The 17,765-nt window shown below is 49.9% G+C and overlaps 1 protein-coding gene across 12 annotated transcripts in view; it reads right to left on the bottom strand.

The window, feature by feature from the left end:
- Positions 1 to 17,765, bottom strand: part of EXOC6B (exocyst complex component 6B) — a 296,107-nt gene that overhangs the window by 79,823 nt on the left and 198,519 nt on the right. For 8 of the 12 annotated variants that reach the window (XM_063157788.1, XM_063157789.1, XM_063157782.1 and 5 more), the window contains one exon: positions 13,558 to 13,587. The exons of the other annotated variants lie outside the window; for them this stretch is intronic. In XM_063157788.1, coding sequence (XP_063013858.1) covers positions 13,558 to 13,587 — 30 coding nt within the window. The remainder of the gene's footprint in view (positions 1 to 13,557; positions 13,588 to 17,765) is intronic. 12 annotated transcript variants of the gene reach the window in all.

Genomic DNA, 17,765 nt, shown 5'->3' with positions numbered 1-17,765 from the left:
TGCCCTGTCACAGCTGCCCCTCGGGAGGAGCAAATCCCAATGAGTCTCCCCTGAGCCTGCTCTGCTCCAGCTGGACATTCCCAGTGCCTGCTCTCAAGCCCTCCATGTGTCATTGGGATGTCCCAGATGGAAGCAGAGGATGTGAAATCAGAGCTCTGCAGCCAAGCCCTGGAACCCTGATGAGGACAGGGGATGGAGGTCCTGACCCTTCCTGGAAGAGCAGCAGAAAATCCCTGGAGCAGCTCATGCTTCACATCAGTGGGAATTTACAGAGGATTGTAACTCTTGGAAGAGCCTTGGAGGTTCTCACTTCCAGGTGAACAATGGAATGGTTTGTGTTAGATCTTAAATCCCAGGTGAAACCAAGCCCCAATGTCCAACCTGGCCTTGGGCACTGCCAGGGATCCAGGGGCAGCCACAGCAAATCTGGGAATTCCAGCCCAGCCCCTGCCCACCCTCCCAGCCAGCAATTCCTTGCCAAGATCCCAGCCCAATCTCCCCTTTCCCAGTGGGAGCCATTCCCTGGCTCCTGTCCCTGCAGGCCTTGTCCCCAGTCCCTCTCCAGCTCTCCTGGAGCCCCTTCAGGGACTCTGAGGATTCCCTGGGTTTTTCCCTTTTCCAGGGGAACACCCTTCAGGATGAACTCCATGAGCTTCCCCTGTGCTCACCTCTCCAGCCTGCCCAGGTCCCACTGGATGCCCTCCTTTCCCACACCACATAAAGGAAAAGCCCCAGGAAGGTTTTTCTGCCCCTACTAACCAAAATTTCAGAGGAACAACCCCAAGCAGGGGTCAGATCAACTTGTGGAGGTTGCCCGGGGCAACAAATTCTGGCCAGGAGAGAGAGAATGAGAAGTGACCCCACGAGTGGGTGAAAAGGAGCCAACTGAGATTAAATGTTACATAATTAAGCCCCAAACAGGGAAAATGGGATGGGAAAAGCAATTTCATCATCAGCACCACGACTCTGAGAGGCTTCCCTGAACAGAAGGAGCACTTCAGGATGTTCCTTATGGGAATGTTACCTCAGGACTTATTACAGAGACGGCAAAGGAGATCCAAACAAGCCCAGAAGCAGCTTCTGGCTCAGCCTTCCCTCCTTCTGCCTTTTCCACACAGGATTAGGCCAAGCCTAAAACTGTTTCAGGTGCAAATGCCCACTGTCCTCATTCTGAACCTGAATCTTCTCAGGCCAGCTGAGAACATGACCTTTAACTTCCATCATCCTTGAGGTTTAGACACCTAAAAGTCTTTTCTTTTAAAAATACCCAGTTTTTCCTCTCACAGAACACATGGATGCCTCACAGTTTAGATCCACTATTATCTGAAGAAAAGCAAAAGTATATGGAATTTTTTTTTTCTGCTTTTTAAGCCTGAATCCCTTTCCCCCCCTTATTTATTATCAGAGAACTCAGAGATGCCACAGGAGTTTCAATCACGGTGTTAAATGTCTGCTCAGAGAACAGAAGGTACCACCAGGGATGAGCAGCAGCTCCTGCCCTGGGCACCGAGATTTAAAACCCTCCCAGAATTTATGGCTTTCACTCCTTATAAATAAGACCCGACTTAATCCTTTCCTGCCTCACCCCTGCGCTCCACGAGTTACAGCAGCTCCTTATAAAGTCAGCCCTGGCTTGTGAACATCAATTTCAGGCCATTTCCCCGGGAATACAGCGGGAAATCTGCTGGATAAGCAGCTGCTGCTGACAGGAGACAAACGAGCGCGCGGCCGCTGATATTTCAGCGCTAATAAGCTGCCGCTGCGGCTGAAGGCTGTTTGTATTCCCGCTTGGAATGGCTCTGGCTGGCAGGAATTGAGCACATCCTCCTGCCACAGATGCCCACCTCGCCTCTCAGGAGCTTATTTACGATGGGGTTTCGCTTCACGGTGTGTTTTTTTTGCCTGGTTTCTTTTTTTTTTTTTTTTGAGTTTTCCTGTAATGCTGGACGAGCTGGACTCGCCCAGGACACACAGAGCTGAGTATGGCATGGACGTGTTTGCCACAGCCACAACCCTCCAAAAATCATTACCCACCCCAACCCTCCAAAATCATTACCTACTCCAACCCTCCCAAAATCATTACCCTCCTGAAATGGTTACCCGCTCCAATCTTCCCAAAATCATTACCCACCCCAACCCCCCTGAAATCATTACCCACCCTAACCCTCCCAAAATCATTACCTTCTTGAAATGGTTACCTGCCCCAATCCTCCCAAAATCATTACCTCCCAATCCTCCCAAAATCGTTACCCCTCCCAAAATGGTTACACACCCCAACCCTCCCAAAATTGTTACCCTCCTGAAGTTGTTACCCACCCCAATCCTCCCAAAATCGTTATCCATCCCAACCTTCCTGAAATCATTACCCTCCTGAAATGGTTACCTGCCCCAACCCTCCCAAAATCATTACCTACCCCAACCCTCCTGAAATTGTTACCCTCCCAAAATCACTACCCACCCTAACCGTCCTGAAATTGTTACCCAACCCAGCCCTCCCAAAATCATTACCCTCCCAAAATCATTACCCACCCCAACCCTCCTGAAATTGTTACTCACCCCAATCCTCCCAAAATCATTACCTACTCCAACCCTCCCAAAATGGTTAGCCTCCCAAAATCATCACACTCCTGAAATGGTTACCCGCCCCAATCATCTGAAAATCATCACCCATCCCAACCCTCCTGAAATCATTACCCTCCCAAAATTGTTATCCACCCCAACCCTCCTGAAATCATTACCCTCCCAAAATCATTACCCACCCCAATGCTCCCGAAATTCTTACCCACCCCAACCCTCCTGAAATTGTTACCCACCCCAACCCTCCCAAAATCATTACCCTCCCAAAATCGTTATCCAGCCCAACCCTCCCGAAACGGTGCCCTGCCCCACCCTCGGTGGCGGTGCCAGGAGCTGTGCCCTGGCACGCAGCGGGATCCCCGAGGTGTCGCCGCGGCCGTCGGGAGCTCAGAGGAGCCGCCGCGCTCAGCCGGCCCCGCGCTAATTCCCTGATGATTTTCGGGAGCGTGGCAGAACCTGGGGCACTCCCAAAGGCTGTCCCTGTGCCAGCACCCTGAGCAAGCACTGGTGATGTCCTGGTCCTGCTCCCCAGAGTGGCTCCAGCCTTGTCTGGGTTTCAGGAACAGCTTCTCTTCTACAGGGGAACACCCTCAGGATGAACTTCATGAGCTTCCCCTGTGCTGACTTCTCCAGCCTGCCCAGGTCCCACTGGGTTCCCTCCTTTCCCACACCACACTAAGGAAAAACCCCAGGAAGGCTTTTCTGTCCCTACTGACCAAAATTTCAGAGGAACAACCCCGTTACACCCCAAGCATGGGTCAGATCAACCTGTGGAGGAACTCCAAGGGCGACCCACACCTGCCCTGGGCACCAGTTTCTGGTCAGGAGAGAGTGAATGCCCAGACATTCTGATCAGGAGAGAGAGAATGCCTGGACACCCTGGTCCCTCCAGCTCAGGAACAATTTGTCCAAAGGATGGGATGAGATCTGGATGGGGCTTAAAGAGCAGGAATGCAGCCCTGAGCTGAGCACTCTGCAGGGAAAGAGGAAAACAAAGACCTCAAAGGCACCAAGGCTCCTTTACCAACGTGGCAGAAAACTGAAGAGCTTCAAACCACGCAAAGCAATCCCAGGAACAGCTCTGTGGGGTGATTCATTATTTAAGACCTTCACAAATCCCATCAAAACCTGGATTTGCACTGGGAAGAATGGGGATCATAGGTGAAAGCTGGCAGATCTCCACAGTCAAGATGCCCAAACTTCTCCTTGGTCCAACCTCAATCAAACAAAGCCATTCCAAGGGTGTTATCCCAGCAAAATCCACAGATTTATTGTTTTGTGGCTCATTCCTGGAAATGAATCCCTCTGTCCATGGCTCCTGATGGAACCTCGGGGTTGCCATGACACCTTTCAAGGTGACGCTGCCCTCTGTGCCACCAGGATCCCTCTGGACACACAGGAAGGATCCAGAAAGTTCCTCCCTGTAGCTCCAGGTGACACTGCCCTCCCTGTGCCACCCAGGATCCCTCTGGACACATGGGAAGGATCCAGAAGGTTCCTTCCTGTGGCTCAAGGTGACCCAGGATCCTTCTGGGCACCCGAGAAGTATCCAGAAGGTTCCCTGTGGATCAAGATGCCACCGCCCTCCCTGTGCCATCAGGATCCCTCTGGACACAAAGGAAGGATCCAGAAGGTTCCCTGTGGCCACTCCAAGCACTGAAAAGGAGGAGCCAAGCTCCAAAGCTCTCCCAGAGATGCAGCCAAGGGGCTCCTACCAGAACACACCACCACAGGATCACTAAGGCTGGAAAAGCCCTCCAGGCTCGCCCAGTCCAATCTGTGACCGAGCCACACCTCATCTCCACCCTGAGCACTGAGTGCCACATCCAGGTGGCACCTCCAGGGCTGAGGACTCATCCTGGGCAATCCCAGAGCCCAGCGTCCATCTGTGACCAAACCACACCTCGTTCCCACCCTGAGCGCTGAGTGCCACATCCAGGTGGCACCTCCAGGCTTTGGGACTCTCCCTGGGCAATCCCAGAGCCCAATGTCCATCCTGCTTGAGGAGATCAGCCAGGAAATCCTCTCTTTCCATGCAGATCCCATCCCTGGGCAGACAGGGAAGGCTCTGGGCTCCCAGGGGCAGCCCTGGTGGGGAAGGGCCGTGCGCGCGGAGGCTCCGGAGCCGGCCCCGCTGCCGGGAGCAGCGTTTGTTTAGACACGGCCAATCTGTTCCCAATTAGGGAGAGGAAACGCCAAGAGGCTGCCTTGTTAATTAAGGAACTGGCTATCAAAGGACTCATTAAGAGCTACTGAAATGGAATGGTTGTTCAAATAAATACCCATTAATCTTAACATGCAATCAGGAACAGTGCTGCCAGTCCCCGCCACCCTGCAGGAGCGCCTCTGGCTGCCAGGGAATCGTGGAATGGGTTGGGTTGGACCCCAAAGATCACCCAGGTCCACCCTGGAACACCTCCCACTATCCCAGGGTGTTCCAAGCCCTGTCCTTGGGCTCTTCCAGGGGTCCAGGGGCAGCCACAGCCTCCCTTCACCTGTTGCTGCCTCCTGCACCTCCCCTGGCCCAACCAGGTGGGATGTGGTCCCAGAAATCCAAACCCAGCTCCTGCTGTAGCAGGAGAACCCTCCCAGCGACCCTCCAAGGAATTAACACAGCATTTCCACAGAAAACGAAGCCTGACAGGCTCCAAGTGCTCTCAGAGTTTCCAATTATTTTTTTTAGCTACCAGCAGAATTCCTTCTTCACCCACAACAAGCATCGGGATTGATGTGATTAAGGATATTTAGACATGCAAAATCCAGGGACTTCAGACAGCACAAAAGCAGGCCAAAAAATGGGAATCCTTTGGTATTAAATGTACAATTTTCTATAAACACCACAAGTTGTCCCCATAATTTCAACACTGAATTTCCTGACTTTCCCAATCCATAAGGCAGCACTGGGATGTTTTGCAGAGGATGGAAACGTGACGGGGAAATAATGAGCAATTGTTTGGTAGCATAAACCCCAGGATAATCCCAGTGGATCCTCTCTCTGTGGCCACAGATGGAGACTTCAGACCCTGCAGACCTCCCAGGGCTCATCTCCTGCTCCAGAAGCCTCTGGATCCCCTGGTTGCCTCAAATCCCCCTAAACTGGGGGCAAATTCAGTAAATCAGCTCTGGAAATTTTTCCTGCCTTGCCTGTCCTGTCCTGATTTGCCTTTTTTTTTAAACAACAGCTCTGCACTCACTGAAGGTGACAGAAAAACCCCAAACCATCACCCAAAAGCACAAACGTTTCCCAAAACGTCAAAACAAATGAACGGCGAGTACCTGTAATTTTAAAAAATATTTTTAAGAGGTTTATAAAAATAAACCTTTCATTAATTGCCCAAAGGTCAATTTTCAACCGGACCAAGTGGGGGTTTTTTGTGGAGATTTTTGGTTGGATTTTTTTTTTCTGGTTTGTTTTGGGTGTTTTCAGCTTTGTTTTAGTTTAAAAAACCACACAAAACCAAACAAAACCCTCACCAAAAAAAAAAAAAAAAAAAAAAAAAAAAAGTGATAATCCAAAAGCTGTGGATCTGCACTCAAGATCCTGCAAAGAAATGGGTTCTCCAGGACAAAGAGGGCCCAAGGAATGAGAAGAGGCCCAAGCAAGGACACCTCTAGCCCCAGTGATGTGTCTGGTTGGTCGCCAATGTCACCCCAAGCTTGGTGGCCCCCAGAGATGTCTCCTTAAGGCTGGAGCTCAGCTCAATCACCACCGTGGCCACACCAACCTCCATGGCTCCATCCCACACAAACCCTGCAGGTACCAAGAAAACTTTCAATTAATTAGTTCTATTTACTCAGCTTTGCAGCAGACTCATTAAGAACAAATCCCTTTTTTGTTCCTTTTTTTTTTTTTTTAATGGAAGGAGGAGAGGAGCAGAGCAATTCCTGGTTTCCATCTGTGGGCCAGGCGCTGTCACTCCGCATTGACGTGACACACGTGGGGCACGAGGGGTGGCTGACGTGGTGTGGCCACCAACTGGCCCTGAGTGACTTCAGCCACTGGCAGACCTGGATTTGATCCCTGGCTCCGTGGAGCCATCCCAGGAGCCGAACACTGGAGCCACTGTGTGGATTTATGGAGCTGGAAAAAGGGGCTGGAGCCAAGATACGAGGTGACGTTCACGTGGCTTTGGGATTTGCCAAGGAAAAGAAGAAGGAGGGAAACCTTCCAGGCAAGGCTGGCTTGTGGATCAGGGCTCCTGGGCACATGGGAATGGCTGCTGGAGGAAGGGATATTCCTCAGACTTGGATCAATGGGATGCTCCTCAGCCTTTGATCCATGGGATATTCTTCAGCCTTTGATCCATGGAAAACTCCTCAGCCTTGGACCAATGAGATGCTGCTCAGCTTTGGATCAATAGGATGTTCCTCAGTCTTGGATCCATGGAATACTCTTCAGCCTTGTATCAATAGGATGATCATCAGCCTTGGATCCATGGGATACTCCTGAACTTTGGACCAATGGGATGTTCCTCAGCCTTGGACCAACGGGATGTTCCTCAATCTTGGATCCATGGGATGCTCCTCGGCCTTGGACCAATGGGATGTTCCTCAGTCTTGGATTTGTGGGATGCTCCTCAGCCTTGAATCCATGGAATACTCCAACCCTTGGACCAATGGACCTTGGAGCTCCTGATGACTCAAGAAGAGAGGCGATGTCTGCACACACATTTGTTTGGGAAGGCGTTTTGGATTCCATCCACACTGGGACACATGGAATGGCCAATGTCCCTGTCACCATGACAGCAGCGTCCCTTCCAACAGCCCCAGCATCCACTCCCAGCCAGGACAGACATCCATGATTTCCCAGGAATGGGGGAGCCTTCTGCCCAGGATCTGCCATTCCAGAAGTGATCCCATGATCCGAAGTTGTTGGTTTGAGAGGAAGAAAGATGGTCCAGGAGAGATGAACCTTGGGTCACCCATGGAAGAACCCTCGCTGCCATCAGCAAATCACCAGATTTCAAAAGTTTTCCTCCTGGAGCTTTTCCTGAGTAAAACTGGGATTTTGGCCATGGCTTTGACTACCCCTATCTCAGTTCAGGAGACATGAATGTCCCAGCATGGAAGATCTCAGGTTCACCATGGAAAACCTACAGAGAGCAGCACCAATCAACCCAATTCCAAGCGGAATTTGTCTCCTGCAAAGACCAACTCATCTGGAAAACTCCAAAGAGCCAAAAAGTGGAGCAGCTCCAACCAACCTGGAAGGCCCCATTCCCTGCCTGACCCAGGATCTCTCCCAAATTCCCATGGAAGCTGAGCCCCTTTTAGTGGTTGCATTCCAGAGGTGTGGAAAAACCTCCATAGGGTGTCCTTTGCCAGAGGCAAACACTTCCCACCTTGATGAAATTCTGGGAAAACGGGATCCAGCAACAGGACCAACAAATGGCAGAGCTGAGCTCCCACCAGAAGCTCAAGGACAACCAGACAAACAACAAAAAAAAAAGGAAAAGGGGGAAGAAAAGAGAAAAGCAAACCTAGCAATTATCCTCACCACACCAAAAATAAACCAGCCACGATACAAATCCCTGACATTCCAACAAAAGACGACGAAAACTTTGGCTGTGCCCAAGATGCCCAAGGTCAACAGCTGGAAGTATTTTGGCTGGAGCTGGGGGAAGCTCAGGGAAGAGGGAAATCACACTGGGGGTGATGGTCACAAGCAGCTCCCGCAGACAGGGCTGAAAGGGGCTTTTATTAAAAATATTTAATGCTGTTTTATTCGGTTTGGGGCTTTTTTTTGGGGTCTTTAGTAATTTGCGGAGTAGCCAGCTCCACATGGAAAGGTTTTTCCTCTGAAGGAATCAAGAGGTCTTGGAATCATGAGAAGCCTGAGAAGGAGAAGCAAAAACACCCAACAGCAAAAGCACAACTCAAGGAGGTTGGAACCACGGGAAATTGTGGGATTTGGGATATCAAAGGCTTTGGGATACAAGCAGGCACAAGAACATACAATTTGTCACTGTGTCAGAGCCAACGAGTGACTTCTGCTTGATAATTTTTGTTAAATAGGAAAATAAATTAACAGAAGGAGGGGCAGGGGGAAGGGAAGGGAAGGGAAGGGAAGGGAAGGGAAGGGAAGGGAAGGGAAGGGAAGGGAAGGGAAGGGAAGGGAAGGGAAGGGAAGGGAAGGGAAGGGAAGGGAAGGGAAGGGAAGGGAAGGGAAGGGAAGGGAAGGGAAGGGAAGGGAAGGGAAGGGAAGGGAAGGGAAGGGAAGGGAAGGGAAAGACCTCGGGACGCAGATGGCGCAGCCAAACACAGGGCAGCTCCTTTGGAGCCCTAAAGAGCCCAGAGTGGGCAGAGATCTCCTCTGGAAGCTCCAGGGTTGGCAGCAAAGTTGGGAAGCTGCTGGGGGAAATTCGGATATGTAAACACGCAAAAAAACCAAGGAAACAGAAGATTCCACAGTCTCCGTCTTTTTCCTTGTACAACACCCAAAGGCAAGGCAGGATATTTTTAATTAAATGGTTTTTGGGAGTCAGGAACATGGAAATGGTTAGGTGAAGAGTTTGGATCACCCAAAATGAGCTGGAACATCCAGCTGCTCTTCAGGCTCCTGCAGTGTTGCAGGATCTCTTCAAGGACCTACACACCAGCCATGGGTGGGAAAGATTCCTGACAGTCCGGGTTTGTGGTGGGACATCATCCCACCCTGAGAAACTCCAGGAAATACTCTAGGAATTACAGCCTTTATCCTGGTTCACCACTGAGTTTACCTGCAGGCACTCAATAACCACAGAACCACCTAATCCCAAATGTCCCATCAGGTTGGAAGCTGAGACTGGATTCAAAATCACAGAATCCTGGAATGGTTCGGGTGGGAGGAGACATTAAATCCTATCCATTCCCACCTTGCCCTGCGCAGGACACTTCCCACTATCCCAGGTGGATCCAAGCCCCAATGTCCAACCTGGCCTTGGACACTTCCAAGGATCCAGAGGACAGCCACAGCAAATCTGGGAATTCCATTCCAGGGCCTCACCACCTTCACAGGGAAGAATTCCTTGCCAATATTCCATGTAAATCTCCCCAAAGCCAAAAGGTAGACAAGGAACATGAAGTAGCCTTCATTTTTTTGGTCCTATTCGTGTCTCTCTCCTGGTCCCCGTGCCCGAGATTCGAGACTTTCCCAGATCCTTGATGGAAAGCAGAGCTGTGGCCCGGCCGCGATCGGAGCGCGCGGCTCCAAACTGGAACGAACGAGACCAAAAAAAAAAACCTAAAAAAAAAAATATGGACATATTTCATCCTCCTCTTTTGTGGGTTTTATTTTCTTTTGTATTCGCTTTGGGAATAACATTCTTTCCATTGGGAAGAGCCTGATTTTCCATTAAATACAAAGCAGCTGCCATCTTGGAAACAAAAAGCTGATTAAATACAGATTCTTTTTTTCATTTTTTCCCCTCACTTATGAAGAGCAAGAACCACGTTTGTTTCTGCTGATTTATCGGGGCAAAGCTGCCAATTACGGCAGCAGGAAAACTTAAAGAGAGGGACTTGAATCGCTCCATCCTCCCGAAATAATTTTGTAATTACAATTCGATGACGGAGAAAAAAAGGAAAGATCCAGAAGTTTGGAGCGCTCGTCCTCCCTCTGGGATGGCGACCCCAGGGGTTCCTCACCCTCTGCACACATGGGGATGCTCCAGATCCCCCATTTACGCAGATTCCCACCCTTTGGGATGCTGGGGGAAGGCTCGGCACACCGGGGTGACGCGCGGGGCCTGAAGGAGACGCAACCACTGCCCCACTGCGGCCCAGATGTTGAACAGACTGGAAAAAAAGATGAGCTCCAAGGAAAAATCCCAACCCACCCACTCCATTGCTGCTCCATGAGCCAGCAAAGCTCAGTCCAAGAGGTCTTTCCAAGCAGAGCCGGGTGACCAACAGGAGTGGCGTCCGAACCTTCAGCTCAATTTTGTCTTTTCCCAAAAACTGAATCATAGCTAAAATTTCCATTTCTAAACTGAGGTGTTAGACCTAAAAACCAGGCAGAAGATGGATGAAAGAGATGGGGAAAGCTGTAGGAATTAGTGATTGGTTTTCAATTTACCCATCAGATTCTCCTGATTTCTTGCCCTTCATGAAACCCAACAAATAACTCCAGAGGATGATGAGAATTCCATAGAGATCTTCACTTTGAGAAGTTTTTCCCGCTCCTGCCATTCCATCTACCCAAAGCTGTAAGATCCAGGGAAAACATTTGTGGAAAGGGACGCTGTGATGGTCACAAAAACATCTTCACCCACACTGGTAGCATCAGCCATGGCTGGTGGCTCCATTCTGAGCACTCAACTTCTCTCAACTCAAGCGTCCCCTGCACAGGGACCCCCCCAAAGGTTTGGGCTCCTCCAGGGGAGCTGGGGCTCCTCCCATGGATGGGTTAAGGAAGGTGTGGAGACCTTTGGAAGCTGCTCATGGATGTCCCTTTCCACATTCCCAATTTGGAAGAGCAGTGGATGAAACAGGAGGAAAGCAGGAAATTGCAAATCCTATGATTTCCCCTAAATTTCCTAAATGGTAGAAGAATCCCAACCCAAACTTTATCTCCTGGTAGGATTTTCAGAAGGTCCAGGCTGAGGCTCTGGAGCAGGAAGGAGAAGGCAGGTTTGGATTCCATACACCAGGGCTGGAATTTTGGCTGCCAGATTCCCTGTGCCACACATTCCTTATGGATGGAAGTGCAGGCAAGAGGAAGTATCCAACACCTTCCTCAATCCTGGTTTGGAAAACAAAATTCCAAGCCAACCATGCCGAGGTGACTCTACAAAGGGAAAGATCCCTAAGGAAGCACACCCTGGTTCAAAGGATTTATGGATTTGGGCATTTTGGCTTCCATTAATTTTCCAATCGCTGAAAGCAGACAAGGAAACCTTGGAATTCCAGATAATCTGGCTTAGCTAGACTCAAGTTTACAGAGCTCCTGGGTTAATCAGGGGTCAGTCAGACTGCCCCATCCAGCACTAGCAAATCCATGGGATTTGGACACACTGCTCCTTGTTTTAAAGCACCACCAGCTCCTGTTTTGACCACTCATTCCTGACAAATATTTGGGATTCTGGAAGCACTTGGGAAACCAGGAATGGGCTGCAACATCCATGAGTCCATCCTCTCCCCTTCAAGGCATCCCTGCTTTACAGGAATTTTGCTGAACATTCATTCAGGCCATGCAATCCCCTAAAAGACTTGGATCACCTCTGGCGTGGAAAGCCCCAGACACGGAAGATTCCGGATGCTGCTCATGCCCTGTCCATGTCCACATCCCACTTTTTTTACCTTTTAAACTTCCAGGATTAGCCACAACAACTTCCCACCAGACAAATTAAACTCTGCTAAAACTCCTCCTTTGTCCTGCTACTTTGCACGATCCCATTTTTATTTTTCCTCCTCTTCTGTGATTTATCCCTGCCAATTAATCCCAACAAGGCAGAGAACAGAAAATTAGGAGGGATAAAAGGAAGGAAAACTGGGATTTGTTGCCGTTAAGAACAAGCCTGACTAAGAGCAGGCTGGCAAAGCCCCTCCATATAAAGGGATTACTCCATCCCTGACCCTTTCCAGGGGAGCTCCAGGTATTATTTTCCATTGATTTACCTTAATGAAAGTAATGCCCCCCTCTCCATAGGAAGCTGACTCCAGAGCTGTCTAGGCACTGGATCCAATTAAAGAAATAAATACATCTGGCTTCTAAACAGCTCCAAGCCTGGAAAAGCCAGGGGGAAAAGGGCTTTTTGCATCTCTCCCTCTTGGGCTACGCCCTGAGGACAGCACGGAGGATGCCTGACATCCAACACCGCTCCTGGAATCCCTTGGCTGCAGGGAATGCCTGGAGCATCCCGGCTTTGATGGGAGCCAGCCCGGGATTGCTTTAACGAGGCTCCCTCTCTCCAGGAGCTGCTGTTGATTTGAGGCCTCAGTGTTGACTTAGAAACCCCCCCAGGTGCCTGGAGCCTGCAGATAGTCCAGGCTTAGCCAGGCTTGGTTTCCAGGGAAAGGGGCACAAGCATCCTGCTGGAGCAGGGAATATCGGTCAGGATTCCCATGAAGAGCAGGGAATAAAGGCTAGAAAGCAGAAGCACGGTCCAGGCTCTGAGTGTGACAACCCCACAGAATTCCCAGGTGGGTTTTGCTCCCGTGGGCCTGGGTTTGAAGCCGTGGGAATAGAGGAAACAAGGTGGCTGCAGAGCACTTTGTTTGCCGTCTATCCCTGGAAATGCCATGGGCTTTCCTCCTGCACATGGAACAAGCAGAGATGACAACAATCACAGGGGGTTGCTGAACCAGAAGGAAGGTCTGAAAAGTCTCCTTGGCTTTACTTTGGTGCTAATTTGGCCAAATCCAAACTGGGAGATGGCACGTGTCAAGAGTGTACGTTATTTTCTGGAGAAAACCGTGGAATCCCAGAGTGGTTTGGGATGGAAGGGACCTTAAAAATGATCCAGTTCCACTCCCTGCTGTGGCAGGGACACCTTCCACCATCCATCCCAGGCTGCTGCAAGCCCCATCCAGCCTGGCTTTGGACACTTCCCCTCCAGTCTGATGGAGGGCTTAGTGGTCCAATCCCTCAAACCAGGAGGAATTTCCAGCTGCAATCCCCAAGGGGAATTTCCCTGAACAAGGAACACAGATTTTACAAACATCTCTTCTCTTTGGAGCAGAGTGTGAGAATGTCATCCAGGTTTCCCTAATGTCGGGCATTCCCCCTAATTCCCTGCAGATTCAGATATTCCAGGGTGATAAAAGGAGCCACTTCAATGCAACTGAAACCAACAATTTAGTGACCCATTGGGAAGAAAACCCTTTCCTTTGGTCTCTGATTTTATCCCAGAATTATGTATCCCATCGATCCCAACTTTCAATCCATCTTTTCCTTTCCCCCTGGCTGACACAAGGGACCTTTTCTGGTTCAGCTCCCCCTGAGCCTGGAGGTGTGAGCAGAGCAGAGCCAAGGCACAGGACACAGTGTCCGGTACTCACCGACATGGTGGAGTGGACATCCACCTGCCCCTACGGAGGACAACACAGCAGGTCAGGGTCAAAGGCAGAACAGAGCAACAGGACAAAGGCAGAAAGGAGCCCAAAGGCCACCAGAGGTGCCCACAACCTCCCCAATACTCCAACAGCAGCTCTGACATCAGCAAAGGATTGGGAAAGAAAATGGGAGCTCCTGGGAGGAGGAGGAAGAGGAGGAGAATAAAGTACCTCAAGAGCAGTTTTGGTGTCATTCTGTCACAGATTCCTGGAATGGGTCGGGTTGGAAGGGACCTCAAAGAGCATCCTGATTCAAACATCTCTCACTATCCCAGGGTGCTCCAAGCCCCAGTGTCCAGCCTGGCTTGGGCACTGCCAGGGATCCAGGGGCAGCCACAGCAAATCTGGCAATTCCAGCCCAGCCCCTGCCCACCCTCCCAGCCAGCAATTCCTTGCCAAGATCCCAGCCCAATCTCCCCTTTCCCAGTGAGAGCCATTCCCTGGCTCCTGTCCCTCCTCTCCTTGTCCCTCTCCAGCTCTCCTGTCTGCTCTGCACGTCCCCATCCCTGCTCCTCAGCAATCCCACCTGCAAGAGGTGATGGATGCCAAACCCTGGGAGTGACAGCTGGGATCAGCTCCAGCAGGGCTTGCTCAGCTCTTCCAAAGGCCAGGGGAGTTATTTAAGCACAGACTGGACTTGTGCAAACCCAGAGGTGACTCTGGTGCTCCTGAGATGTTTTCCTGATGGTTATTTTCCACTTGGGTCCCTCCCAAGGCGGCCGAGGCTGTGGTTGGTGCAAAGTTCATGGCATTTCGCTTCCATGCACAGGGCCTTGGCTTATAAATATTCCAGAGGGATTTGACTTTTCAAATAAAAACACAGGCAATCGTTCTCTTTGGAAAGAAAATAAACACTTGCAAAGCTCTTTCTACCAGAGCAAGAGCTGCCGGGGCCATTCGTTTGTGAGGGGGAAGAGATGCCAAGAGAAGGCAAAAAACCATCACAGCTCCAGCTGAAATCTGTGCCTGCCATCTGGCAAAAATAAGCAGAAAAGGGGAAAAAAAAATAGGGGAAAAAAAAATTCCCTCTGCAGAGGGTTCACACTGAAGTGCTCAGCGGCAGAGGTTGGATTTGTTGGATCACTGAAAGATTGCTTCCCCTTCCCAGGTCAGCCTCACCTCTTGACCTGCCCTGATTCCCTTTCAAAGGAGGTTATCGAGATACAAGACTAACAGAGGATTAAAGGAAACTGAAAATAAAAACAAAACACCCCCCTCCTTCCCCCAGTCCCGCTCCCCTCCCCCAAGAAAACATCCTTGCTTTGTTAACCTGACAGTTCAGGGGAGGTGTTGACACAACCCTCCATCTCTGAGGAGCTTAATGTCAACAAATCAGTGTGTTTGGAGTAGCCCTGTCAATGCCATTTACATTAACTTGTCCAACAAGAAATAAAAACAACAATCAGCCATCAAAGACAAAAGGCTTTTTCAGTCATTCTTTGCAAAGTCTTAGGCTGGAAATGTTCATTTTTGGAGGCCGTGGCCCTTTGCTTGCTGAAAACCAGAAACCACCTTTTTTTGGTTTTCTTTTTCTTAAGGCCTAAAATACTTTTTGTACTAAAATATTTCTTTTTTTGTACCCTTAAAAAAAGAGGTTTTTCTTTTAAAGGAGACTCGAGCATCCCATATTAATGAGCTCCACAGCAGCAGCAGCAGGAACCGACTCTCCCTGGTTAACGCAGGAAGAGGGCGGCCTCGGGAGCCAAATGTTAATTATGCTTTGATTCCCATCAGCGTTTTATTTGCTCGGAGACATTTTTGGGCACTTAGTGGAGCATTCTGGAATTGTGGCTCCAAACCACCATGACCGTTTCATGCAGCACTGGCATGCACCAAAACCCCGGGAAGTTCTCTGTGAACTTTTCCTGCCCCCCGGCACACGCTGTCCCCATGGCACTGGTGAGGGCTCAGCGTCCCCCAGAAAACTTCAACGTGCAAATAAATTCCAGGAATTCCCAAAATCAAGTGGTTTTCATCATCTCCCACAATGCCTACTCCAAAGGAAAAAAAAAACTGGGATTGCAAGGCCTGGAAAAAGTGGAGGCTCTTTAGGGTGCTGCACCAGCCTGGATTTTGGGATTATTTTGGGGTTTTTTTTGCCAGGTCACCACAGAGGCGGTCAGGGCCTCATCTCTGGAAAAATCCAAGGCCATGGCTCTGGACAGCTTGATCCAGTTGAAGATGTCTCCCAGAAAACAGCAATGTGCAAATAAATCCCAGCAATTCCCGATTTCCATCATCTCCCACAATCCCTACTCCAAAGGAAAAATTAGAAATTCAAATTCCTGCTTGAGCTCCAGAGAAAATGGAGACCCTTTGGCTTATGAATCAGGATTTTGGCTGTGTCAGTTTTGCTGCTTGAACTAGGTGCCCACAGAGGTGGTAGAGGCCTCACCCTGGAAAAATCCAAGGCCATGGCTCTGGACTTGATCCAATTGAAGAAGTCTCCCAGAAAACTGCAATGTGCAAATTTATTCCAGGAATTCCCAAAATCAAGTGGTTTCCATAATCTCCCACAATGCCTACTACAAAGGAAAAAAAAAAATGGGATTGCAAGGCCTGGAAAAAGTGGAGGCTCTTTAGGCCGCTGCACCAGTCAGGATTTTGGGATTATTTCTGGGTTTTTTTGCCAGGTCACCACAGAGGTGGTCGAGGCCTCATCCCTGTTAAAATCCAAGGCCATGGCTCTGGACTTGATCTAATTGAAGATGTCCCCCAGAAAACTGCAATGTGCAAATAAATCCCAGCAATCCCCAAAATCAAGTGGTTTCCATCATCCCCCACAATGCCTACCCCAAAGGAAAAATTCGGGGCTGACACTCCTGCTTGAGGCCTAGAAAAAGAGACTAAAACAGAGACTTTAGGCCAATCCACCAGCCAGGATTTTGGGCTGGGTTATTTTTGCTGGGTGCCCAGGGAAATGGGGGAAGCTCATCCCTGGAAAGATCCAAGGCCATGGCTCTGGAGAACCTGACGCAGTTGAAGATGTCGCTGCTTACTGCAGGGGCTTGGAGCAGGTGACCTTCAAGGGGCCCTCCCAACCCAAACTGTTCAACACAAAAATTCTGGGATTCCCAAGAAACACAGGAAAAATTCAGCCTGAAGAGGGAAAAAAAACCCCAAATCCTGACTCCGAGCTGAGATTCCTTTCAGCTCCTCTTCAGCCCCTCTTTAAAGCTGAGTCCCAAGGACCTTCCAGGGCCACTTGAGCTGCCCTGGGACCAGCTGGAACCGTGACCGCACTGAGGTTTTCCTGCAGCTTTGTTGGGACAATGGGATTACTCAGCCCTGTCACGGTGCATTTCTGCAGCCTCAGGACTTTGGGTTCCGTTTATTTTCCCTGATGGGGCTTTTTGGAGATGGAATTTTAGCCCAGGAACTCTGACATGCCCAGGCTGAGGTTCCCTGATGGGCAGGTGGAAGTGTCATTGCAGCTGGGACAAAAGGCAGGGAGAGCAACAAATCTGCACCTTCCAACACCAGGGGAACACTTTTCACTTGGCCAAAACCCCAGAAATTCTGCAGGAATCAGCTCTGGAGGATGGGGGCATTGCCAAACCAGGCAGGAGAACAGGAATGGGAGGTGTGGCACACAGGAATGAAGGTGCTCCAAGGACACCTCACCCCAGGATGGGGCACAGTCCTGGACCTACTGGCAGTGTGGATATCCTGGATTTTATGGGATTAGGCTAAAAACTCATCTCAAACAAGGCAGCAGTTCCTCTCAGACCCCAAAACTGTCATGCTTTATTTCCTATCACACCTCTCATGCTGATGGATTGGGATGAGTTTGGATCAGCTCAATCTTGTTCCCAGAATCCTGAATTTCCTTCTAGAGCTGGAATTCACCCTTTTTGGAAATGTTCCTTTACCCCTCTCCAACTGATGCTCATGTCACATTTTTGGTGCTTTAACAAACACCTCCATCATTTTTTTCATGGCTTTGGACAACACCTTTATCTCCTGCACTTCAGTAGCAAAGCCCAAGAATTTCACTGTGCTCCTAAATCAGACACTGGAAAAATTCCCTGAACCCTACAAGGATAAAAATCATTGACACCAAAGGATGTGGAGGCCTTTGGGATGCAGCCTGCTCCTTCCTGGCTTGCTCTCACCCACGATTTGGGTGATCCATCCACAACATAACGAAAAAA

Source organism: Melospiza melodia, chromosome 5 (genome assembly GCF_035770615.1).
Source record: "Melospiza melodia melodia isolate bMelMel2 chromosome 5, bMelMel2.pri, whole genome shotgun sequence".
NCBI classification, from domain to species: Eukaryota; Metazoa; Chordata; class Aves; order Passeriformes; family Passerellidae; genus Melospiza; species Melospiza melodia.
Note: the sequence above shows the minus strand (reverse complement) of the source record. Positions and strands in the feature narration are given on the sequence as shown.